The 26,799-nt window shown below is 44.4% G+C and overlaps 1 protein-coding gene across 1 annotated transcript in view; it reads right to left on the bottom strand.

Moving 5' to 3' along the window:
- The window catches only part of BEST3 (bestrophin 3), a 41,823-nt gene that overhangs the window by 2,666 nt on the left and 12,358 nt on the right, over positions 1-26,799 (bottom strand). The window contains exons 5-9 of the mRNA XM_045288881.1: positions 21,805-21,959; positions 20,533-20,610; positions 20,281-20,433; positions 16,749-16,829; positions 16,044-16,195 (exon numbers count right to left, since the gene is read on the bottom strand). Of these exons, the coding sequence (XP_045144816.1) occupies positions 16,044-16,195; positions 16,749-16,829; positions 20,281-20,433; positions 20,533-20,610; positions 21,805-21,959 (619 nt within the window). The remainder of the gene's footprint in view (positions 1-16,043; positions 16,196-16,748; positions 16,830-20,280; positions 20,434-20,532; positions 20,611-21,804; positions 21,960-26,799) is intronic.

The raw sequence follows: 26,799 nt of genomic DNA, 5'->3' as shown, positions 1-26,799 counted from the left end.
TTCTCAAGCCGGCTCTTGGAGCAGCAGTGACCAGGCCGGCCCATCCAATAGCCATACTGACCTCCTGATGAAAAGACACTTGCACCTCTGCCTGGTGTACTTTATGTGGCATAAAGAAAAAGCTGGGATGGTGTAATATTGATATAAACTCAAAGGTCAACGTGAGCAGCCAAAGCAAATGTCATCCCTCCATGTTTATGAATAAAAGATGGGTCACTGAGATGATTAAGTAGCCAAATGTCCTGGGATGGGGTTCCATTACAGCCATGTGCTGTTATTCTACAACCCCAGACAACCCCAGACGTGCCCTTGCCACCAGATAGCCTTCTGGCCCCCCTCCGCGTGTGCAGCTCGGGTTCGGTTACGCTGCCTTGAGAATGCAGACTCAGGCTTCAGTGGCCTCGCTGGCCTGCTCCTTGGATAAGGTCTCCAGTCACACTTCACAGAAGTCCATTTCGTTCGGGAGGCCATCAAAGGCGGACAGGCCCAGTGGTTCACTAAGACTGCCGCATTGGATGTGCTCTGGGAATCTGAGGTCGAATTGGCCATCTCTCTTTATTGAACAGGCATCAGTCCTGTGTCTGGGATCGTGTCTATTTAGTGGGCATTTTTTAAAACTCATTCTTCCAAAAATAACACTGAATAAGAAAGACAAACTCTACTCAAAGTCTTCTGGGAACATATGTTTGCATTATTATATAAAATTTCCTAGATAGGTACTGGGGTGGTAGGTATGTCTACTCAACAGGGGAAAGAGGAATACGCTCCTGGGTCACAGGTGGGAGAAAAATAGAGTTGTTGGGAAGGAATTGTCTATAAATAAGGCAAACATGCTTTCAAATGTTCTGTTTCACTGCTTGACATTGGCGAGTCTGCGTGGTGAATCTGTGGTGTGAACATAGAAGATTTAGCTACTTGTTCATCTAACTCAGTGTACTGAATATCTACCACGAACAATTTATTGTATACCCCCCTCAAGGAATTTAAAAGGAAGTATAAGCTATGCACAGAAATATCTAAAGGGCACGGAACACCTGATCCAAGCTTTTCATAGGTATTTTTCATAGCCTCGTATACATGTGAAAATTGGACAGTGGCTAAGGAAGACCACAGAAGATTGATGAGTGTCAATTGATGAAGGCTATTCAAAGCAGCACAGACTGTGGGACGAACAACCGAATCTGTCTTGGAGGAAGTATAGACAGAATGTTCCTTGGAAGGGAAGAGGGAGAGATTTTGTCCCACAAACCTTAGACATGTTCTCAGGAGCGAACGGGCCTGGAGAAGGACATCATGCTTGCTACAATAGAACAGCCCCAAAGAGGAAAACCCTCTCCAAGACGGACCGACACAGTGGCTATCCGAGTGGGCTCCGACAGCAGGGTTGTGAGGACGGTGCTGGAGAAGGCGGGGTTTGTTCTGTGGCACACAGCGTTGCTCAGAGTCAGCATCAACTTGATGGCACGTAGCAGCAACAACAGTGCATGTGAATTCGGGTGAAAAGCCCCCCCTGTCTTGACCCCTTTTCACTATTGGGTTTGTTTTATTTTCTGCCTGCTTTTCTTTGTAAAAACATTGATTTTAGTGAAAATACACAGCAGGACACACAGTATTCATCAATGTCTCCATGTCTAATCCAGTCTCACTGATTACATTCTCCCTGCAGCAACACCGTTCCCTATCAGTATTAGTTCTCCACCATTGAATGAGACTCACCATCCCCTACACATCTAACCTATGCGCGAGAGTTATTGCTGACAATTGGATATCTCAGAGAAAGAGAGTGCTTTAAAAGAGTACAGTGCTCAGGGCAACCAATCTTATAGCAATTTAGCTAAGAGTTGTTTAAAGATGACTTCAGACAGAGGATCGTTCCTCAGGATTTGAAGATATTCTCAGGAAAAGAAGGCTTGTTGGCACTGGGTGCTGTTGCTGCTCACTGCTGAGGCCACGCAGATTCGCAAGAGAACTGCCCAGTCCTTTTCTAGGCTGTAATCTTTATGGGAACAGATTGCCAGGCCTTTCTTCCTGTGGAGGGAGGGGCTTTTGGGTTCGAACTGCCTACCTTTTAGTTAGCAGACAAGCACTTAACCCTTGCTCCACCAGGGCTCTTTTGATAGGGGGTAGGAATGGGATGAGTAGAGAACGGGATGGCTCTCTTTCTTATTCTCTAAATTGAGGGTAATACCTAATCTTTCTGGGTGACTTGCAGGCTTGAGTGGCATGCACAAAATCTTTCTGCTTACTAGGAGTCCCGGGATACAACAAGTTCAGGGGCATATGTCTTGATTGTTTCTCCTTGAGCCTCAGCAATGGAAAGGTACCAGAGTACAAAATTCGCTCCTTTTCCATCAAGAGCTGGAAAGATGGGTGCTTGCTCTGTCCATTTGAAAACTTCAAGCTACACGAAAGGCAATGTTGATGAGCGGTATCACCCAGAACTGGATAAAAACTGTGGCTTGGGAGCTTCCTACACTTTTCGTGGGAAACTGGGTCTTTGAAAGCGCTTAGGGCGGTCTGTGACCTGGGGGTCTGGGTTGATGTATCCTATGCAGAAATGCCCTCGAGGTCCGGTAGGGAAACTCCCCAGCATGCTGAACCCAATGCCCTTTCTTCTCCAGGTGTCCCTGGTGGGAGCTTCATTGTCAACTCACAGTGCACATCTCCTCTTTTCTCAGGTCAGTTTCTTCTCACTACGGTAGACACTGTGCTTTAAGAACAATGGTTTAATACTGAGAACATATGAAATGGAATAAAAGATTCTTTCTGTCCCAATGGAAAGGTTTGGGTGGACTTTATAGGTCCACTTTAACTTTTGGTCTTTATGATTTGATTTTTAAAATGTAGCCTTAGTATAGGGCTCGTGTCCTTGGGAGGACCAAACACAAAGGAGCTACAAAAAGTACATGGAAAAGTGGAAGGAAAATATAATGGACCTTTTCCAGGAACACTTAAAAATGACAAAAGACACTACAGGCTAGGACTTCAGCGCTTTCCGGTGTTGCCGGTAGAGAAAGTCAGCTTCAAGAGTTCGGTCTTCGCTTTTGGAACACATTTGGACTGGGGTAGGCAGGTAACTAGAGCTAGAAAGACCTTTTTGGAAGGGTCCATGTCGTCATCTGTTTCCGGAGGGCAGAAAAAACTCTGAGGTAAAGAAAGTGATTCACTCTGAGAGCTTCCATAGCCAGGAGAGTGGCTGCCCAACCTGACAATGACTAGCCATACCACCTTGGGAGGCTCATTTCAAGCCTGTGTGTCCTCTAGCAGCCTCCTTTGTAAACGGATGACCACACTCCTCCACCTGCCTGGCAGGTTGCTTGGGAATGACAATGAGGTGCTATCCGTGGGAAAGCTTCGAAGAAGAGAAAACAAACAGAGGACTCTGTCAACAAGCGGCACCACCCGTGACTTCTTGCACTTGGTTAGAGCTATTGAGAGCATCTGCCTGAAGGTCACCCCCTTTCCCCCTTCCAGACTGTCCTTTAAGAAAAGTGAGTACCCCTCATAGTTGTCACTGAAAGTGAACATCGTAGGCAGGATAACTTAACAGCCATGTGAAGGAGAGGTGAGAGAGTGGGGTGAAATCTGAAGGGAGGATTCGAATGCAAAGACACAGTGGTGTTGGAGGGAAGAAAGGCTGAGCTGCCCGGGCAGAGGCATTTCGGAGCCAGGACTGTACTGACCTTGCTGCTCAGCATGGTTTGTGGTGCCGTTTGCCGTAGAGTGACCAACCCTGCAGTGCACGTTTACTGCACATCATAGACCACCAGCACGGGCACAGAGACACATGGCAGGGAGAGGGGTGGCGCCACGGATCAGGCCATTTCTGAAAGGCAGGAGAGGGATAGGGTGGGGAGACAGAAATGGTGGTGTTGAGCCTGTTGGCGAATTACATCTCGAAGGAGTGAGAGCGGGTATGATTATTTCTACATGCCAAATTGATGTCTGGTTTGTGCTGTGATCTTATTTTGATTTCAAGTGTTATAAAAACAACCCTGAAAAAAATCCCCCCAAAACCCCAAAACAACAACAACAAAAGTTCTACAAGAACACAAAGCTAAGAACAACAACCACAAAAAAAACAACCCTGAACTTTTCAAATACCCTCTGAATACTGACAAACCAAGGAACCCTGTTACACAACTGGCAAGGGTTCCACGGCTAAGGGAGGTTTGGGGTATGAGCCTTCCAGAGACTTTGTGGGAGGAGACTTGGTGAGTTGCTGCCGGAAAGACAGCCTTGGAAACGCCCCGGGGCAGCTGCCTTCTGTCACTCGAGGTCCTTAGGAGTCCTCATGGACTCCACAACACGCACGAAGCCATCACAGCCCCTCTTGCTTCCCAAGAGCAAGCGTTTGAAGGCATGCGAATCAGTGAGTTTATTCCAGAGTCCTTAAAAGATGCTTGGGGCTGACCGAGGCCACAGAAGAAGGGCCCTAACACAGGAGAGGAAGGGGAGAGCCGGCTGAGGATGGCCGCGGATTGCCAGGTTCCCTCGGGATGGGTCTCACATGGAGAGACCCAGTAGACCTGCTGAGTTCAAAGATTCAAGGCATCCCCGGCCCCTCCCTCTGCCACACACACACACACAAAGAAAGCGCTTTGTGAAGCAATACCTTTTCTTGTGGGTGTGATCAGCTAAAAGAAAAATAGTACTTCAAAAGATTGAAGGCTGAAACTAGACGATGCCTCTCTTGCACTTTTTTTGGTTACTTCACAGGGTTAGATGATTGAAGTTCAAAGAATAAAAGGTCCTTTTAACATAACAGAAATGCAGGCTTTAGGAACATTAGGTTAAATATGATAATTTCTGCGTTCATGTCAGATTTATTCTTTCCCAATGGCTAGTGTATTCAAAGTCAGGTAATGATTAGCCTAAAGGTCTGTTAGGGCAGAGGCACGTGGGGAAGAGCTTTTATTCACCGACAAAGCAAAATGACCTCTTCTCCGCAAGCCTGTTAGAGGTGACTGCTGCCATTTACCCTTCTGCACCGCAGAATCCCCGTCACAGCTTTAGCCCAGGATTTATAAGATTGGCAAAGTAATCCTCAAGCTGCACCGAGAGGCGCAGGCCTGAGGGCTACCGGGGAGCTCTAGAGGGGCAGAATGCTGTGTGCGTCCAGCCCTCCCCTCTATTGCTTTTTTGGTGGACAGTTTCAAGCCAGTAAGCATCCTGGGAAGGACTCATAACCCAGGAAGCTCTATCGAGAACTGGCCGTCCTCCCACTGCCCTTCGGATGGCTGATCTCACGGATCAGAGCGAGGATGAGGGAGAATCTGGTTTAAGAAGCGGACTAACGTGCCTTTAGAGTGACGTGTAGCCTCAGAATACCACCCAGTTCCTGTCCTCCACTCTTGGATGCCTGACCCCAAAAGGAAATTATGGCCCAAAGAGGGGGTTCACTTAAAGTTTCCCTTACCCTTTCTAAGACCACTGCATTCTACGGAGGTTTAGCTACAGAAGGCAATTAAGTCATGTGTGCCATGTCACAGCTTAGAAGATGAAAATGGATTGCCCCCTCTGTGACCCCCATCAGCATATGAAATGATTGCTGAGTAAATTCTAAAATTATGAACTTTATGCACGTTCATCTCCTTGGGAGGTTTTGCCTTTGATTTCTTCCTGGCACAGTAAGTGAAAATCAATATTCCAAGAGCACATTTTTTGTTGAAGTTAGTGATTTAGAATTGGAGATATTTTGGGTTGTTTATAATACAAGCATATAATCGTATATATCAGCCCATGTGTTTTCATGTAAAGCTAAAATATTGAAATATAACTGGATTACAAAATAAAATATTTATCCGGAAGTACATCTAACCATACTTTAACAAAGTCTTCATTCACGTTTTGGTATATCTGAATGGAGAACATGCTTGGCCTACTGCAAACCGATTGTTTTGTGTTCATGAAATTCAAATTTACAATGTAAAAAGCCATGGAGTAGGGGTCTTGTCTGACCGCCTCTGATTTCTCCAGGGGAAAGGAGACTCAGACTCCACATTGGCTCAAGAGCAATTCCTGTGAGGCAGGGGTCAGGCATGCCTCCACCCTTCAACCCAGTTCTGTCCCCAGCTATCCCTCCCACGGCACTCATTACGTTTCTGCTTGGTTCCAGAAGTCATTGCGATGGTATAGACCTCACAGACAATACAATTGTGGGGGTCCTTTGGGAAGCTACAGGTTACAAGTTAGGACTGGAAATGGTCAGCACACATTTCTTTCATTCAGGCCAGCATCTCCTTAGCTATGCCTGAAGGTACATCTCTCTCTGGTTCTTGGCCTCTCAGCCACATTGACCTCTGCCCTGCTTGGGCAATGCTACAGAGCTCTTTTAGTGCTATTGATAGATGCCCAAGGGGGCACTCTGGTCTGCCATAGCACTCGGCTCCATTTCCATGGGTCAACAAATCTAGCTACCCTAACGAAGTGCCTGGAGGTACCCTGCTCTGCGAGCAAACCTCCGGCCTCACAGCAGCCTGTGGGCCTGAGAGCCTGCTCCTCTGTCTCCTGCTCTGCGAGCAAACCTCCGGCCTCACAGCAGCCTGTGGGCCTGAGAGCCTGCTCCTCTGTCTCCTGCTCTGCGAGCAAACCTCCGGCCTCACAGCAGCCTGTGGGCCTGAGAGCCTGCTCCTCTGTCTCCTGCTCTGCGAGCAAACCTCCGGCCTCACAGCAGCCTGTGGGCCTGAGAGCCTGCTCCTCTGTCTCCTGCTCTGGCTCTTGGTTCTGCTTCTGCTCCTCTGTCCCTCCTCTGTGTCACCACTGTCCGTCTCTGCATTGGGCAAATTCAGTGCATAGGGATCTTGGGGTTCAAATGACCTGCTCCACTTCTGGCTTTTTTCTTGATACTAACTAGTGATATCCTCCCTTCTGGCTTCTTCAATGGCTCATTTTGTACCCAGGGGAATGGCAAAACTGGATTTGCCTGGCCCCACCCAAGTATGTAGTGGGAGTTATAGAAACTGTAGCTGGAAGAGTTATACTCAGTCATTTCAAGTGATATTTTTACAAAGCCTAATTATATTATTATACACATTCTTAGAACTTTTGGCATGCAAAAATCATTATTTCTGACTAAGGATTAGAGCTTCACAGTACAAAAATAAATCTTTAATCAATTCTTTAACTTTTAACCTAAAATAACTCTTCTAAACTGTGAGTATTTCTCCATTTAACTAACTGAACCCTTAATGGACTTCATGGAAACTTTAAGATGATTATAAAAGTGAGGAAGATTTGACATGCTATCACAACTATAGGAAAACAAGTGCCCAATCATAGTCCCTTTGAAAGGGATTTACAGCCAGAAGTTCCACACTCTCAGGCGTGGGGCCTGGTTGCAGATGGACGAGATGCTCAGCGCGGGCACGCTGCCTGGCGTGACTGGGGCTGTGGAGATTCTGACCCAGAGAGACCCCTGGCCCGAGGAGAACTGCCCCAGAGGGTTTCCCAGGCTGTGCCCGCGCAGGAAGCAAACAGCCATGTATTTTGCCAATGGAGTGACTGGTCGGTTAGGACTGCCGCCTTCTGTGGGGGCCATGTGCAGGGCCTCATTGCACAACTTGAGTGATCCGTCTTATGAGGAGTTACTGACTCTCTTTTCCAGAAGCTCAGACCTGTTAGGCTCTCTGGCTGGACTCCAGGGCTTGCTAGGCTTCTTCAATGCCCCCAGGGGATACATGCATCTCCCTGTTGGAGGCTTTGATTTTCAGGACAGGACTGGAAGTCGGTATGAAACTTGCGGCCTTTAATTCCCATGCACTCTATTCTTCAGTGTCTTGAAAACATGTGTTACTGGAGAATCCCAAGCACGTAAAACAAAAATACCAGTTTCTGAATGACTCACAGCAGTCTAATATGAAGATCTCAGGCCAGCTGTGTCAGGAGCTTGGTTTTTGTTTGTTTATTTGCTTTTCACAAATTGTTATCTTTAGCACTGCTTGCTTGGGCTCCGGCATGCTGAGTGTGCCCTGGGAAAGCTACACTTGTCAGGCGTGTGTGTTCACTGTTGCCCCAAGAAGACCCATTTTCACTTTAGGGTTTGGGTGTATTTTCTCGCTGGCATCTCATGGACACCTCTTCTTTTGGCTGCTTGCGGGGCGTTTTCTCAATCTTGCTTAGGAGTGTCTGCATGGTGCGGCTAATGAAAAGATGCTTAAATTAAAACAGCAGAAAAGAGAGCACTCCGTGCTATGACAAAAGAGCACACTGCGTACAGTCAATCGAAAGGGTGTAACCTGTTTCCATCCAGTCAATTCCGACACACAGTGATCCTGTCGGACAGAGTACAACTGTCCTGTGGGATTTCCAAGACTGGAAATCTCTGTGGAAGCAGGCTGTCACCTCTCTCTCCAGCAGTGGCTGGTGGGTTTGAACCACTGACAGTGTGGTTACAGGCTTAATAGTCTAACAACTTACTTCCCATTACGGGGGTTCTTCCACCTGTGATAACAGGAAAAGATGTCTCATTTCTCAATTAATGTATAGGATGGCTTATCTAACACAAGTTTCTTGCATCCAATAATTCACACTTTTTTTTACATGCTCAAGATTGTTAAGATTATGAAATCTTTGCTATTTGGGGCCCTCAGACTTTCAATGGGCTTCCCCCCCACCCACCTCTCCCCCCCATTCAAAGTAGTGAATCTGAAGTTTTTTGTATACAAGGATTAAGAGATGAAAGTTTGGCTTAATGTTCAAACTTTTAAGCGTTAGTTTAAGGTTCAAACCTTTAAGAAGGATTTTAAAATAGGGGCTTTTTTGACTCAGATTAGACAGAGAAAACCAGGTTCTGCCAAAACTTGGTTTGAATGATGACATGCTTGTGATTAGATGTCAGCCAGTGGGTGGTGGTGTAAGTAGTTAATGAGTTGGGCTACAACCGAAAGGTCGGAGGTCCCAGCCCACTTGGAGATACCTCCGAAGAAAGACCTGGGAATCTCCGTCGGAATGCTCAGCCACTGAACCCCCGCGGGAGCACACTTCTACTCTGACACACCTGAGGGCTCCACGGGCCAGACTGGACTCAAGGACACTTGTTTGGGAAAAATGACTGGATGTGCGGAAACCATGATCGCCTCTTGCTTCATTAGACATCAGGCACCATCTCCCCTTGCTAGAAGTTGTCGAAGCCATGCCCATGCTCAACCCCTTCCCTCTAGCTCAGACGCTGAGTTCTCCCTCATGCAGGTGGGCCCGGTGTCTTCTCTTTCCCGGTGGGCTCCTGTCTCTCAGCTGGTCTTTTTGCTTGCCATTTTGCCAAGCAGAGTTCTCAATTTATTTCTTTATTACACACCGTATGAAAACCCTGAGGTAGCTTACAAAAACACATACAGAGGAATAAGATATGGTGCTAAAATAAGGAACAATAATAAAAGATGACAAGACACAGTACCTAGAAATATATGGCATAAAATCCCACAGAAATACTGTGAAAAGTAGGCTACAGATTTGATTTTAAGCTTCTAGCTAGCAGTCAAAATGAAAAGGCAACTATCATCCATTATGAAATTCATAATCTAAAAGAACAATATGAGTTCCCCAGTAGAAGCAAAGCCTTCCTTCCCTCCACCCCCAACTGGTGTCTGAGATAAAAATGTCACGTTCAAAGCGGTGTCCACCATACAGTGAGAAGCCCTGGTGGTGTGTTAGCCATCGGGGTGCTACCCACAAGGTCAGCAGTTCAGGCCTACCAGCTGCTTGGCTGAAGAAATGTCTGCTCCCATACAGATTTATAGTTTTAGAAACCCTTCATTGGGTTGCTATGAGTCTTGATGGCAGTGAGTTTGGTTTATTGGTTTATTTTTATTAAAGCTATACAGTGTGGACAGTACCTCAGTGAATAAGGTAGGGGATCTTAATGGATTGGACTATTCAAGTCTTGGATCTAATAGCATAGAAACCACTACATAGTACGTCCTATAAAAAGATTTTAGTTGAATAAAGGAATGACTCAATTCCACCTATGAAGGTACAAGGGAAAACATGATATTTTAAACTTGTACTTGAAAATGAAAAGGTGAATTTTTTTTTAACTTTAAGTTACAATTGTATACTTGGTTAAAGTGCAGAAAATAGGGCAATGAATTGAGCATGTTTCTGAGTATAGAGAGCAAAGGAATTGTCTTCAAGAATTTTTCCCTTTTATGTAGACATGAATAATGTGCCAAATGTGAATAAATATGAGGGAGAACAATTTCTCAGGTTGCCCTTGTATAGTGCTTTGGCTCCGTTATTAAAGGGTGCTTCTTGGGTTTTAGGATTTTGGGATCAGGGGGTTTATGACCACAAACCTGAGACTTCAGGGAGACATGATTTTTTAATTAAGTCGTCTGGGAATATACCCCTTAGGCAGAATTTGAAAGTAAAACATTTATTTACCCAGGAAAGGATTTTGTGTTTCATCAAGCAGAAAGCACTTTCCTGAAAAGCTTCCTTCCGTGGTGTCTTGACACCCGGTTCCCACACCAGTGCGAGAGCTCACTCCCTGCATCAGCCGGGACTACAGGGACCAACCCCAGTGACGCCAGCTCATCCCGCCCCCTTTCCTGCAGAGAGCCTCTTACTTGGCTCTGACCTTGTATTTGATGAGTGACAAGTCCATTGTCTAGGAAATTGTTGTTTATTATTGTAGAGAACGAAAATATTGGCAAGTACTTGTGCCGGTCTAGCAAAACCATTCACCCTTCTTCTGGTAATAGCACCCTGATTTTTGTCGAGGAACCACTTACTCCATATGGTTGATTATGATGAAAGATGATATATCTTAGTCAATCCATAATAGTGTGTCTGTCAATGCGGTGGGTTCAGGAATGAGATTGTTAGCCAAACCAAGAAAATCAAACTGAAGTGCAGTATTTTTGTTTTAACTGTTGGAAAAAAAGATGTACTCATCCCATAAGGCTGTTTGAGAAGATAGGATGTGATCCTGGGGCTGCTGGGCACCCTCATGCCATGTTTGTTATTAGAAGGGGAGAGCCTTCTAATAGAGCCAGTGCAGAGCACAGCAGTGCTGAGGGACCGAGTAACATGTGCTCTGCTGCAGTTCTCTGAGGCGACCATGTCCAAAGCTAGACTAGTCTTTGAATGTAACCCAATAAAACCCTTTTCGTTTAAGGTTTTTTTTTTTTTGTGATACGCAACTATAATCATCTTGTTTAACACCCAATCACAGGAAGAATTGACACTAATGGATTCAAAAAGACATTTCCGGGCTCTCCAAAGCCTATATTCCTGCAGTGACTTTTCTTGGATTAGGAAGCTTTGCTTTAATGGTCCAGATTCACAGGGAACATCATCACAATCACTTGCTCTTCTGTCCAATAGCTTCTTTGATCAATTGTTCTGAGTTCATTAACATATTGACAAATCTCTCTCAATAGAATCCGGTCTTTCCGCATGCTTCTCATCATCACGATAATACTTACACCTTCTCACTGACAACTAGTTCTCGCTGACAACCAGTAATGTTTTCTGCATTCTTAGGTACCTTATCTCCCAAGTTTTCTCTCAAGTATTTTATTTCCTGTGCCAAATTTCTGTTAGTTTAATATAAAAAATAGATTCCTTGAATCTTTCTGTGTGTCAGTATCACATCCACAAATAAGAAACAGAACTAGTTGATGGTAATATTGTATTTCAGTTACATAATATATTATTCGCCAGATGCTTTTATATTTACCATTCATTTAATATTCCCAGTAAACTTTTGGGGGTAGGTATTCTCTCTAAAGTCTGATAAATCACGAATTCTGTGTTACTGTATATAGATAAAAGAGAAAAGCATGTTTTGATCACATTCTAAAGAACACAGACATCTGCTTCTCACTCATTGCCATCAAGTAGATGCTGACTCATAGTAACCCTATAGGATAGAATAGAACTGCCCTTGTGAGTTTCCAAGACTGTAACTCTTCATGGGAGTAGAAAGCCTCCTCTTTCTCCCTCAGACTGGCTGGTGGTTTTGAACTGCTGACCTTGGGGTAGCAGCCTGACATGTAACCACTATACCACCAAGGCTCCTGGGGAGACAATTGCTTAGTGATGCAAAATTATGTGCGTAGAATGAAAATATAGGATAGGACAAGAGTCATGAGACAATAAAATTTTTTAAAAAATAATTAGCCCAATGGATTAATGGACCACACATATATTAGTCTACAGGACTCTGAGACCAGAAGAGCTAGATGGTGCCTGGCTGACATGACCAGATGCTTTGAAAAGGATCACATTAGAAGGTCCTGGACAGAGTGGAAGAAAAATGTGGAACAAAACTCAAAATCACACAAGAGACCAGACTGACTGGTCAGAACGAGACATCTGGGAACCTGAGACTATCCCCCTTACTCTTCCTGCATGGAATTTAACTCACCCCTGTGGTAGGACAATCAATCATTTAAGAGCAAAAGTGCAACATTTACCAAAGGGCAAAGTTCAGAGGATTAGGAAAGAAGGAGGGAATATAACAGGAAACACAGGGAGAAAGTGGGATAAGTGATAGTATATAGAGAAGCTTGCAGTCTATGAGTTGACACACAATGTGTATAATTGTTGAATCTAAAACTGATGAACTGCTCTGTAAACATTCAAATAATTCCCAATAAAACATTTAAAGAAAAAAAATTGAACCATAATGAAAACACAACGACATGGACATTTGAAATACAGGCCTCTTAATGATGCCCTGATCCCACCAATGGTATTGGCCTTTTTAGAACTTTCTGGAAGAACCATCTTTTGAATCAGAAGCAAGTCTATCATAGTAGACAACCTCCAGGCAGGTGTGATTTGAAGACTACAAAACAAATCTCCTGGTTCCTAAATCCTTTTCATCAAAACTCCTGAAATTCCACTGTCAGTCATCCTTGTCTTTGGTCCTAGAAGGGTTTTTGGCTCCTTTGAGGAAGAGTGCCACAGGTTTAGGAGTTATCTACCTATAAGTAGGCTCTCTGGGAGCTCTGCCAGGCAAGCATTGGGGTGCTAATGGTAAGGTCATGTAAGTCCACTAGAGGAAGCTGTTTGTTTCAGTGACAACATACAGCCTCTGGCACTGTGTATTGGATCACTATGAGTCAGCATAGACTTGATGGCAGTGAATTTAGATTTTGGACTGAAGAGTAGATGGCTAACAATAATGGAAAGAGCCCTGGTAGCCTCATAGTTAAGGCCTCAGCTGCTAACCCAAAGGTTGGCAACTCAAACCCCCTAGCTGCGGATGAAGCATAGGAAGCACTCACTCATCTATGCCAGGAAATTTGGAAGACAGCTACTTGGCCAACTGGAAGAGATCCATAGTTGTACCCATGCCAAAGAGAGGTGACCCAACAGAATGCTCAAACTGTAGAACAATATCATTGATATCCCACACAAGTAAACTTTTGCTGAAGATCATCCAACAACTCTTGCAGCAATACATTAGCAGGGAATTGCCAGAGGTTCAGGCCAGACTCAGAAGAGGATGTGGACCAAGGAAAATCATTGTTAATGTCTGTGGATTTTGACTCAAAGCAGAGAATACCATAAAGATATTTACTTGTGTTTTATTGACTATGCAAAAGCATTCAATTGGGTGGACCATAATAAACTATGGATAACCTTGGGAGCAATGGGAATTCCAGAACACTTCATTGTGCTCATTTGGAAGTTGTACATGGATCAAGAGGCGGTTGTGTGAACATAAAAAAGGAATACTGCAAGGTTTAAAATCAGGAAAGGTGTGCAGAAGGGCTGTACCCTTTCACCATACTTGTCAATCTGTCTGCTGAGCAAGTCATCAGAGAAGTTGGATTATATGAAGAAGAATGTGGCACCAGGATTGGAGGAACAACCTGTGCTGTGCAAGATGCTTGTGGAAAGTGAGGAGGACTTGAAGTACTTGCTGATGAAGATCAAGGATTGCAGCCTTCAGTATGGATTGGACTCAATATGAAGAAGACCAAAATCCGCACAATTGGACCAATGGGTAACATCATGGTAAATGGAGAAAAGGTTGACGTTGTCAAGGGTTTTCCTTGCTGGGACCCACAATCAATACTCATGGAAGCAGCAGTCAAGAGATCAAAAGACTAGTTGTATTAGGTAAACCTGCTGCACAAAACCTCTTTAGAAGAATGAAAAACAAGGATGGTATTCTGAGGACTAAGGTGCGCCTGACTAAAACCATGGTATTTTCCCTGGTCTCATACGCATGTGAAAGTTAGCGACTGACTATGGAAGAGTGAAGAGGAACTGATGCATTTGATTGTGGGGCTGGAAAAGAGTGTTGGAAGTACTGTGGACTGCTGAGAGGACAAACAAATCTGTCTTGGAAGAACTAGACCAGCATGCTCCTTAGAAACAAGGACGGCAAGACTTCATCTTGCATACTTTGGACATAGTGTGTCAGTCCCTGGTGAAGTGGAGGGGCGGTGACAAAGACGAAGGCCCTCGGTGAGATGGCTTGACACGGTAACTGACACAATGGGCTCAGGTACAGGAACAATTGTGAGGATGGTGCAGGGCTGTGCGGTGTTTCTTTCGGTTGTGTGTAGGGTCGTTATGGATTGGAACAGACATGACGGTACCTAGTAACAACAACAACAACAACAACAACAGCTGCTCCACAGGAGAAAGACTTGGTGATTTTTTTCTGGTAAAGAGTACAGCCTAGAAAACCATTTGAGGCAGTTCTACCCTGTTGCAGGGGTTGTTATGAATAGGAACCAGTTCAACAGCACAGAGCAAATACATCTAAGAGGAAAGCCTTTCAGGAAGGGGAGTCAAGGTCGGGATCCAGAAGATGAAAATAAGAGGGCAGGGAACGGGAGTGGGCTTGGGAGGTAGGTAGGGAGTTAGACTAGATCACAGAGATGCAACTACAGGATATGGATGTATTTTACACTCTATTTACAGCTGATCTCAGGGAGAGTGGGTCATAGTTTTGCCAAAAGTCATAAGAAGAATGTCATAGATGTTTCCACTTTCTCTACAATATATATGTAGTATCCATATTTATCTACTATATGTAGTAGATATGTATATATAGTAGATAAGTGTATATTCTAAATATATAGATACAAACATATATGTATATTTGAAATCTGTTCACTTTGGGTGATCCTTTTGGCCTTTGAAATGCCAGTGACATAGCTTCCAGCATCACAGCAACACACAAGCTACCACAGTGTGACAGACACGTGTATATATGTATATATATGTATATATACACATATACACACTTGTATATATATAAACATATATACATAAATATATTTTATTTCCCCCCCCTTAATTTACCCAAATTCTCTTCTCAAAGTTACTTAGAATCCACGGTATCTACTTTCAGCAAGTATACTTATTTTGTCCACATTCACACAAGTCTCCACAATGAAATACATGATCATGTTTAATAAAATCATTCAGGGACTGTGCATGATTTACTTCAGGCGTCATTCTGCTTAATTAAGGTTCATAGGGCATAGGGACTATTCATAGTATGCTATTGATATGCTAAAGCCACCATACAGAGACTGATTTGTCATCTGAATCGAATTAGATTGAACTATAAACTGAGAGGACACTTTCAATAAAACATATCCCATTTCTTAAATGTCTCCAAATAGCTTATTACAGTGCCTGCACCTGGTATGTGCTCAGTGAATATTTGTTAAAAAGTACATTGACTTCAGATCGTCAGTCCATCCACTCTTCAAGTTGGTGGGCTAGGGAAGGGAAAGATGGGTTCACAACCAGTGGCAAAGTGTGCCATGGTACGAGAGCAAAGTCAAATGGGAGTCATATGCTCCCCACTACTCAAGCTGGAAAACAAACAAACAAACAAACAAACAACAACAAAACCACACCATGCTTAAACAAAAAAATATAGTCTCTTTATTTTCTAATTCCCTTGCAACCCTTAATTGTAGCTAAAATTGTGAAAAGCCTCGGTAAATGCGATTGCACACGGAGAACTGACCTGCCAGGAATTCCAGGACCAGGGTCTGAGAAGACCAGAGCAGCGAGCTACTCGTTTCCTAAACAGTGCGGACTTCAAACCATGTACTTACCCCATTTGGACAGTGGACCCCAGAAATGAAGGTATGCAGTAGTCAGCAGCTGCCAGGGTGTACGGAGGACGAGCAGCAGAATCGTCCCAGTAAATGTCCTTCTTCAGCTTGGGTAAGTTCATGTGCATTTCATCCACAGCTAAAAGAGAGACCTAAAATCATTGTTACAGGGTTAGAAATAATTCCAACATGAATCGTATAACGAAAAGGAACAAGGTCCAGTGGGCGGATGGGACTTGGTGTGGGACCTCCAGGTGAGGGCCTGGAGTCTATTTGGCATCATGCTAGTAGATTTAGGACACAGGGAGTTTGTCTCAGGCCCCCAGTGACATCAGATTGCAACTGTCTGCCTTGTATATCACCGGTCAGCTCTCCGGGCAGCAATAGTGAACGGAGGAAAGGAATGAGTTCGCACATTGCTCTGTATGAAAGTGGAAGCCTCTGCATGAAGCTACCGAGGACACTTAAGGCTGGCTGGAAATCCTACTTAGAAGAGATGAAGTCACACAGGAACACAGACCTGGGGCTTGGAGGGGGACACCGGGACGGGGAAGACACCGGAATGACACCAAACGGATTAGCATTTTTCCCCATTTATTGCTAAAAGACAGACGGGATAGGGTTTGAATGTAGACTCTGTTTAGCTCTGAAACATTACAGTGATGGATTATCAATGTTTGTAAAGGAAAGAAAAGCTTCTCTAACCTGCAAATTTCTATCAATGCACCAATTTGTTTCAAAATCATCATCATCTTCTCCAAAAGGGTTGATCAGCTGTTCGGCTACCTGCGGTGGAGAAGACAGAACACATCCGTCACGGTGCTTCTGAAGACTGGTGGCTGACAATGGTCCCCGGCTCACTCTCTGTTGTCTTCATCACAGTCAGCATAGAAAGCCCAGAGGAGAGTCGGCTTCCACAGACGCCACTAGCTGTCAGCAAAGCGAGCCTCAGCTCTGAAACCCTGAATGATGTCCCCTGCCCGTGCATGCTCTCCAACAGGGCGTGCTGGTTCCACTGGTGGGAAGATGTGTGCTAGACTGCAGGAGGACCTATGCACTGTTTAAAGGCCTACTTATTGATCATCAGATACAAATCGAACGAGTAAATCTTGAAAAAGCACAGGCTACATGGCCCTGTGCTGAGCACTGTGAGGGGTACCTACCTGTTTTCAAGGAATTTATAAGAACTCAGATGGCAAGATAGAGTCTAAACTTGACTGGGGTTAAATGGCCCAGAAAGATTTAAATCAATGTTAAAGAAAATAATGTAAAGAGATTGTACAATTATTGAAAGTCATAAAGCTGGAATTAGAATCCTGTTTAGTTTTCTGAAGCGTTTATGATTAACCTAGAAGTTAGTTTTCCTGCTGGGAAATGCTTAGACAGCTTCTTACCACATATCTTCTAATATTTTGTCAATAGTGGAGGTTCTGGAACCAAATGCCATCTTAATGAGAGATTTATATGCCCAATACAGATATGACTCACGTGTCATTCTTATTTTCTAATAATCCTCTTGGATGATTATTATTATTTGGAACCATGGATGTGTTTGCTTTGGGCAGATGGGAAAAATGGTGCAGTGTTCGATATAAAGTCATGATTTGATTAGTCGAGTGTCTAGTCTGAGACTATTCAGAAACAAGCCTGCCCACTGATTTTTTTAAGTGAAACAGCTTAGAGCAGTGGTTCTCAACCTGTGGGTCACGACCCCTTTGGGGGTCGAATGACCCTTTCACAGGGGTCGCCCGATTCATAACAGTAGCAAAATTGCAGTTATGAAGTAGCAATGAAAATAATTTTATGGTTGGGGGGGTCATTACCACATGAGGAACTGTATGAAAGGGTCGCGGCATTAGGAAGGTTGAGAACCACTGCTCTAGAGCAGCAGTTTACAGCTTTGGCAGCATATTAAATCATCTGGGAGTTTAAAACAACAAAATTGATGCCTGGGTCCTAGCCCACAGAGATTATAATTTATTATGGGTCGCCCCGCCCCCCCGCGTATGACGCACCTGTGTAACTAAGCCCACTAACATGGAGAGCGCACACAGAAACCTAACACTCAGGGGAGTTGTGCGGCTCGCAAAAAACCATATAGCAGTGCTCTGTGCATAAACACTGCAGTGTAGCTGGTGTGGGGCTGAGCCGAGGCCTCAGAATCCTTTAAAGCTCCCTGGAGCTTTCAAAGACACCCAGCACTGAGAGCCTCCTGCTTGGAGAAGCACAGCCCCTCATTCTAAGGGGCCGCACTAGGGAGAGGGAGCCTGTGAGCCAGACGGTCAGCCTCGTAGCACTATCCATGTCAGAGTGCTCTATGTCAAGTTCCGCAGGACTGTTTACCTTTTCATGCCTGAGGAATTGCCTACATTCAGTGGGCCAGAAGCTGCGTCTTGAAAATATTTCCTTATACCCAGGTTATGAGATGAGTCTCCCACATGCAATCATCGTCTACATTAAATTTCCAAAATGACACTTACATGTTTGAATCGACTATCTCACAAAGATTCCTTTGCTTTCTTGGAGGCCATATTGTCAGCCAATAACAGAGTAATCTATAGTGTGTAAGGCTGAGACAGATTTCCTTCACTTTGAAAAGATTTACAGCCACCACAATGGTCAAGATGGAACAGCTGCTTAGGAATGGGGACACAACCTGTTGGCGCAGGAAAACTCAGTTCACTGAGGACTGCTTACCTCTTAACAGCGTGAGCTTCGTGTCGCTTCAGAGTTTACCTTTAGATAATACGCGAGTCAAAGACTATTACTATTTGAGAAAGCATGTGAGGAGGAAGGAATTGTCAATTGTTTCCTACAGGCTGGTCGATCCCCTCATACGGACACAGCAAAGAATAAAACGCTTAGCCCAACCTAGGGGAAAGGACAGTAACAGACGAGAGGAGCATTTGGGCCAATGGTGGTGATTTTATGTCGATTTTAGGTCTAATGGGAAATGAGAGCTCTCAATGTCTCTTGCTCGCTCTCCCTCTTAAATGAGTGAAAAGAATCAACACTCACTGTCATCTAGTTAAAAAAGGTTTTGGCCATTTATCGGGGGCATGCCTGTACTCTTTGGAGTAGCATTTGAACTGCCAGCATATTTATTTTTCCACGTTAAGATCCAAACCAATGAGAGTGAAGGCATCCTCAGGGAACACGCTGATCTGGGAGGCTGGGGCTGTACAACAGGGGGCTGTGGGAAAGGTCGGACATTTCAAAGTTCTAGTTTATGAGAGCCATCTTCAAACTGTCAGTGCATTTCAACTAAAGTCATGGGGGCATTGTCTGCTTTCCCCCTTTCTTCTGCTCTGTCAGCACTCCCTGCTTTGGGAAGGAGCCTGGAGGCATGATCACTAGTGTTGGACTCAATACCAGCCGCTCCTTGGGAGGAAGACGAGGCTCCCTGCTCCCGTGAAGGCTTGTAGCCTCAGAAACCCTAAGCTGGAATCACTCGATGGCAATGGGTTTGATTGGTTTTGACTTCTCTTTTGGAAGTTGACCAAAGACAAGTAACACAATGTGGGAACCCTACCTGATTCTCTCTGTACACAGACACACAGCTTGCATGGGTGTGTGGAGGGAGAGGAAGACAGCATGATGGCACCAACAACAAACTGCCGCTTTGATACTGGGACAGGCCATGCTTACTGCGCGCTCTCGTTAAAAAAATTCCTGGCAAACCAAATGCCATCATTAATCTTGAGGCTTCGAGTTTTGATTCTAATGCATTCTTTTCTGGGGTTCAGTTCTGGTTTTGAAAGTGGGATGCATTTCATGTTGTGGGGCAGCGAGCAGTATGCGAGGGAATTGCAAATAATTCTTTGAAGATTTGAATCCAAACAAGCTAGCAACCCAGTATTAATGCTCCAATCTGATGGGCAAGGCTCTCATTGACTCTGCCTAGTTGCTGATGGTGGTATAAAATATCAATGCAGGTACAGGGTAGGCTTTTAATTACCTCCTTGTAATCCTAATGGAAGCACACAAAAACTTCAAAAAAAAAATCAATAGCCACTGAACGAGCAGTGCTCATGTGACTGCTCTGCATAGGGAGCAGCTCAGCCTGCTGCAGCAGAGGACCCACTCCGACCCTCGCTTGGCGACAAAAGCAAACACCTCAGAGCTATCACGTGTTTGATGAGTGATCTGCTAAAGGCTCTGTGAAAGATCTTCATGGGAACATATGGGACAGGCTGACATTACACGGCAGGACCCAGGCCTGGAGTCGGCGAGCTACCTTGAGCCATCCTGCATAGAAGAAGAACTGTAGGAGTGTAAAGACTGGAATGTAGAGGTCTAAGTCGTGCCCTGCATAGCCTTGGGTGGGATCCAAAAACTGGCGTCCAATCAGGCATGCGAAGAAGAAGGTGTAGACGGCCAGAGTGACAACCTGCAGTAGAGAGAGACCAGAGTGAGAACACCTGGCGGGTCACCCACAGCCAGCTGGAGAGCCAAGGGGCCACGTGGAGACCAAGAATCACGCGCATACCTGGGTGTAGACCAGTGGAATGCCCACCCAGTCGTAACCGAATAAGAGGCTGCACCAAGAACGGTAGCGGTTCATTTCCTGTGCCGGAAACAGATGAAACACGGTTTACTCAAACGGGTGGGAGAATGAACCTTTACCGGGATTCAGAATGGGGTCACATCTTTTCGATATATGGCTGCATATTAAGTTGATTCTGAAGGACGTTCTGTAAGAAAAGTTCCCCAAATGACAAACAATGAACGTCCCTGAACAATATGAATGTTCAGACAAATTCTTGGGACATAGTCTCAAAAGTGTCAAAATAGGCCACACTTTATAAAAAGCTCTCCTATCCTTTTTGAAACCATACTTTCTGGCATGCCTGCTGTCTCAAAGGGGTGTTAGAAAGGCAGCCATCCCAGTGTCAGGGTCTAGTCACTTTGGTAAATAATGTGCAGAGCAAAACATTGTATTTCTATCTCTTTCAAGCAGGCTTACTGGAGGAGCCTATCTTAGATAACGGAAGTCAATACATCTTAAACCTTTCCGCTCACAAATAGGACTGTAGAACAGCCATGGTGACAGAAAATCCCTCTGTTTGGAGCAGGAAGGAGGGGGGTCCATTGATTGTTCCTCCCGTATCAGACATAAATTATTATCTGAGATTGAGAAAAATTGACTCACGTTAGCTTGGGTGCTGGTTTTTAATGATCCATCCCTTGTAGCCTATGGCCGGCAAGAGGCTGTCACGGGCCCCGTCTCTCTGTCCCTCACATCGGGACCTGCAGGCCCAGTTGCTTCTTAGATGACGATGGTTCTTTTGTTTAGGGAAAGTGCTATTATGCTTACTGAAGCATCTGAAAAGATGGCTTGCCTTTGAGATATGGCCAATATTGGGGAAGTTTATTTCTACCCTGGATTTTCTTCTGGGGAGGTTTATTTATACTCCAGGTTTTATTCTGGGATCCCAGGGCCAGGGATGGCAAACACGCAGCGAGTGTGGCATCTCCTTCCGAGCCTTGGAGGACATTGCTGGTCAATCAAGGTGCACTGCCTCATGGCTCCTATTACAAAGTGTAGTTCTGATTAAAACAGAGCTCCTGAACAAGCACTACAAATCAATCCCCATCCTATCTCTGTCCTGTGTGTTGAGATTCTTAATACCAGCCCCATCGTTCAGCTTTCTTTCAGATCAGGACTGACTGAACAAAGCAGGCTCTTCCTGGCCTGGCCTGCTAGACCCGGGACCCTCTGGACTGTTGGTGCACATCTTTTCCTGCAGGACGTACTTACAGTCATCAGCGATTGCAGGTCAACACTGTCTCGGATTCTACCTTCATTCCGGGCTTTAGTGGCGAGATTTCCAAACCAGATGAATGGAACCCAGTACTTCAGATGAGGAGATTTGAGGTGGTCGAATAATTTCCTTTCATCTGTGGTCAGAAACCCTTTGCAACAAAAGAAAGATAGCTTACTTTTCCGGACCTAGATTAGCAATGATTCACACATGTTCCTGTCTACCTGTGAGTGTGTAATGAGGGGATCCTGAAGAAATAGAAAGTTCCCGTTCTAAAGGAGCTTGCACTTGTATTGGAGACAGTGAATGTGGGTGCGTAGGAGAATGCCCACCCCCACAAGTTAAATATCAGTGTGTGAGACAATGTGTCATTATATTTAAAATACATGCTGGTTAAAAGAGACCAGGCTCCCCGGGAGAACCCTCAAGACTATGGCTCTGAGTCATGCTTCAGATCTGGGCCTGAGCCTACTCCTCAGCCATCTGCGAGCAATCGGGCAGCACTTACTCAAGGACGAAGCTCCGGGGGCTAGGAAAGAGAGCGGAATGGAAACCGTCAGCACTGGGAGGAAGTGGGACACATGCTGGCCTAGCGAGGGATTGCAATGGATGAGTTGGAACAAAATGTTTTTGAATTGTTGAATGTAAAACCGATTATCTACTCGGCAAACCCTCACCCAATTCACAATAAAAAGCTTTTAAAAAATCTCCAAAGAGGAAGCGAGAACATGCTGGTACTCCTTAATAGAAAAGGCCAATAAGAAGTACCACCACCACCACCTTTCACTGCCATGGACTTGATTCTGACTCCTAGTGACCCTGCAGGATAGTGTAGAACTGCTCCCTAGGGTTTCTGGGATGGTAAGTCTTTACAGAAGCAGACAGCTTCACTGTCTCCTATGGAGCTGGCCAGTGGGTTTGAACCACAGACCTTATAGTTAGCAGCCCAATGCCTAACCTGCTATGCCACCAGGGCTCCTTGAGTAGGAATAAAGAGACATTGTTTAGCACTAGAACAGTTGGGGAGATTTATTCTCTAGGCTTGGTTTACTCATCTAAAATTGGAAACTATAATACTTAGAATGGCTAGACATAAAATAAACAATATGATAATATACACAATAACCCTTTGAAGGGCAAAGAACATATTAACTTTCATATTTTCCACCATATTTTACATATATCTTAAGTGCTTCTCTAGTATTTAATGAACTTGCAGTACCCATCTGACCCTCAGTTTTCTTATCTGTAAAAGGAGCTGATAATATCTACTTCCCAGGGATGTTGCTGGATTACCGCAGTTGATGAGTATCTCAAGTAGTTAGCATAATGCCTATTTTATGTGAATATTGAACTATCTTCCCTTCACCTATCAAGAGAAGAAGTGAGTAATAGGAGAGGAGAAACAAGGATACAGGGTTAATTAATAAGCAAACATTTATTGTCTATCATGTACCAGAGTTTGTTCACACAATGGTGCATTCTCAAAGTTTACCTGTCTGCTTAATCTAGTAACCCTATTTTCTGATTAAAAGCTGACTTAGACAATTGATTTTTGCTAGATAACCAGTTTAAGTTACTTTTGTCTCAGAAATGCAACTATTTGCTTATGAAATTCTGGTCACATATTCATATTAAAATCAGATAAGTTTTTAACCACCTGTTTGTAGTCAGTTTATGGATCTGTGTAAAGTAATATTACCTCCTTACTATGTAGACCAAATGTTATTTAAGAAGTGTTACCCTAACAGAGAAAATGTTAAAAAGTGGGATGATCTCATTTTGAGAGTCATCCCTCATGGAAATTTGGCATTGCCTAGACCTTTGGCTTGACCTGGGCCAGAGCTTTTGAGAATAAGGTCCATGGACACTGGGTTGTAGAATCATCACAATACCTGTCAGACATGAAAAGAGCCAGGTGACACCCTGGTCTACTAAATTACAGTCAGCAGGGTAAGTGTTCTCATTCCAGGTCTGGCTTTTAGAGTCTCATGAAGGTATTTTCAGAAAATACCAAATGCCTGAGGCTCTCTCCTCTCTCTGGATTCTGATGTAATTGGTGAGATCCAGGCATCAGCATGATTTTAAATCTTCCTGGGTAATTTCATGGGCTTTAGTCCAAAGGATTGTATGTTTCCTAAGCTCTGCAGGAAATTCTGACATATGAGTCCATCAGCGTCTGCAAATGTGTGCCCTACTGAATAGAGACTTTGTACATTCAGTATTTAAGATAAACAGAGTAACAGAAAGTAAGTCAAATAGAGTTAGCAACAGACGACTACTTTGAGATAATACTCAGATTATTTACACTCGCTTAGAGGGGCTCTGCCCATGCCTGGAGAACTGATTTCCAGAGATCAAACATGTAATTCTCTACCTGTTGCTCAGTGCAATCTCCCAGTTGCTGCATGATCCAGATAATCTGTTTTCTAAAACAGGCTTGCAGCGCATGATTAAATTTTATTACAAGAAGTTAATAAACTTGGCCTATCTTGACTTTATGCTTTCAGAGTGGCTCAGCTGTTTTCCCTTTAAATGGGAGCCTTTTCTCAGACATTTCTTATCGATGGTCTATCGTTACATTCTTGGGATTGATAGTGAAACTTTGCACACTGACTGCAATCTTTGTCATTTAACCACTTGAAGAACTTTATCTCATTATGTTTAATTCAGGAGTATGGACTAAACTGTGCCAGCAGGTCCTTTCTGGGCTTCAAAGTCGAAAGCAGACCGGCCCAGTGGTGGTTTCTTCTGTGCGAGCTCTAACGCCTTCTCTTCCGTGCAGCATGGCCAGCCCCTGAAAGGGAGCGTGGAGAGGGAGGGAAGCTGGTGCTTTTTCGTTTTCAGTCCACATTTATTGACTGCTTTGACGGGTGCTGTGAAAGATGAATCTGAAAGATAACCTCAAAGCAAGCACAGGCAGGGATCATCTGGTTTCCCCCTTCCACACATCTTGGCCACAGCCACTCCATCTTTAGAAATCAAGCCATTGGACAACTGGAAGAGAATTTCTAGATTGTTGGTCAAATGGCTTCAGAGAGCATTTGTTATTAAGTGGAATGTTAACCTAATCAGCACTTCCGGACATTTCAGCCAGAGACCAATGCTTATTTTCAGCATGTGGGCATTTCCTTCGTCTCTCAGGCTTTGTGACGTATTGATTTGCTTTCCAGCCAGAGCATCTAAAGTTAGAACTCTGATCTCAACAAGCACTTAACCAGGGGGTGGTGGTGGTGGTGGTGAGGGGGGGTGTTGCTTGGTTGTACTCATGCCTGTTGACTGTGTCACTAAAAATTCCTATGGCGTCTCATCAGACCCTCTCTGTTCATAAGAGAAATCCAAGGAAGTTCATGTGAAGATGCCCGGACTTTTTCTTTTTTTTCCAGATGCAGAGAAAAACATTTTCTTCTTCTTCTTCTTTTCTTTCTTTATTTAAGAATAATTTTTCTTTATTCTTTAATTTGGGATTTAATATATATCGTATCAGTCAAGTAGAATTGAACAATTGTTACCACAATCAGTTCCCAAACAATTTTTTTCTACATCGACTCCTTGACATTGTCTCCCTTTTACCCCCCCACCACTGTATTGCCCCCTCCCCCAACCCCCTTATTCTATTTGTTGTCCCTATAGGTTCATCAATCCTGAGATCCCAGGACTTTTAAGAAAAGTACAGGGTGCATTGTCTTCACACTGTACATCCTCTAACTATCCTTGTCACTCGGAGGACAGGGTAGGACTGCCCTGTGGGTTTCCGAGACTGTAACTTTTTGTGGGTGGAGAAAGCCTTCTCTTTCTCCTAAGGAGCAACTGTCTTTAGCAGTCCAGTGAGCAGCCACTGCACCACGAGGGTTCCAGCATTGGGCGTGGACTTGAGGGTAGGTAGTTTCTTTGTTTTCTTAACCACCTGGTGGCGTGGTGGTTATGCATTGGGGGCTGCTAACCCCAAGGTTAGCAGTTTGAAACCACCAGTCGCTTGCTCCTCGGGAGAAAGATGGGGCTTTCTATTCCAGTAAAGAGTGACAGCCTCGGAAACTCACAGGGCAGTTCTACCCTGTCCTCTAGGGTTACTGTGGGTTGACAGGGACTCGATGGCGGTGAGGAGTAAGGAAAAGAGCTGTCGTAAAGAGACAGCAGTGCAATGTAAAGGCATGACATTTAGCTTTCACTGTGCCCAGAGCTTTGCTTGTCTCAAAATGATTAAAGTCAGAAAGAGCCCAAAGGACCTGAGCCTCGAGGACAGGCCCCCCGGGGTCTGTTCTTGCCCCCAGCTGTGCTTCTCTGGCAGGCAGTACGAGCTCAACAAGTCTTTGTTTATCGGCAGCTTTGCAAAGTCTCCTTTAGGTGAATACATGTAACTTCTCATTTACCTACTTTTGTGCTTCTGGAGAGACATGTTAAAGGGTTAGAACATATATATAAATCTGAGTCCTGTGACACACAAGACATGTTTTAGCCTAGTGGCTTAGCACAGTATAAGCACACACAAGAAGAAAACCATGACAACTGACCCAAATCAGGGCGTTTGTACTTGGCTCGGCTTGGCATACGTGACCTCTCCAGGTGATTGGAGTCATCGGTCATTTTCAGAGAAGTTTGCAGGACTAGGCTCACCAATAGAAAGGATGTTGTGGCCTCACTCTTAAATAACTTTTGGATAACAGATCAGTTTGGGGAATTTTCGGCATAACAGATGCTGTTTTGAATGGTTACAGTTCTCTTTTCATCTCAACATAATTAAAAAGTCACCCTCCCTCCCCTCTACACACACCTTTTTAAAATGGAGTAATTTAAGGTTGGCATATGACATATCCATTTAAAATAAACAACTTATGCCCATTGAAAGCAAACACACATAGATGCGCGTGCACACACACACACACACACACACACACACCTACAGCATGCATTTAGATCTTTTTATTTCCAAGAATAATGTAAGTTGATTGTCCACTTATAAGCAAGAAGGAAGGGGGAGCCCATCACAAGGT

This window comes from Echinops telfairi, unplaced genomic scaffold (genome assembly GCF_000313985.2).
Source record: "Echinops telfairi isolate 266 unplaced genomic scaffold, ASM31398v2 ScPeMD7_2;HRSCAF=8, whole genome shotgun sequence".
NCBI classification, from domain to species: domain Eukaryota; kingdom Metazoa; phylum Chordata; class Mammalia; order Afrosoricida; family Tenrecidae; genus Echinops; species Echinops telfairi.
The sequence above is the reverse complement of the archived record's forward strand: the minus strand, read 5'-3'. Positions and strand labels throughout refer to the sequence as shown.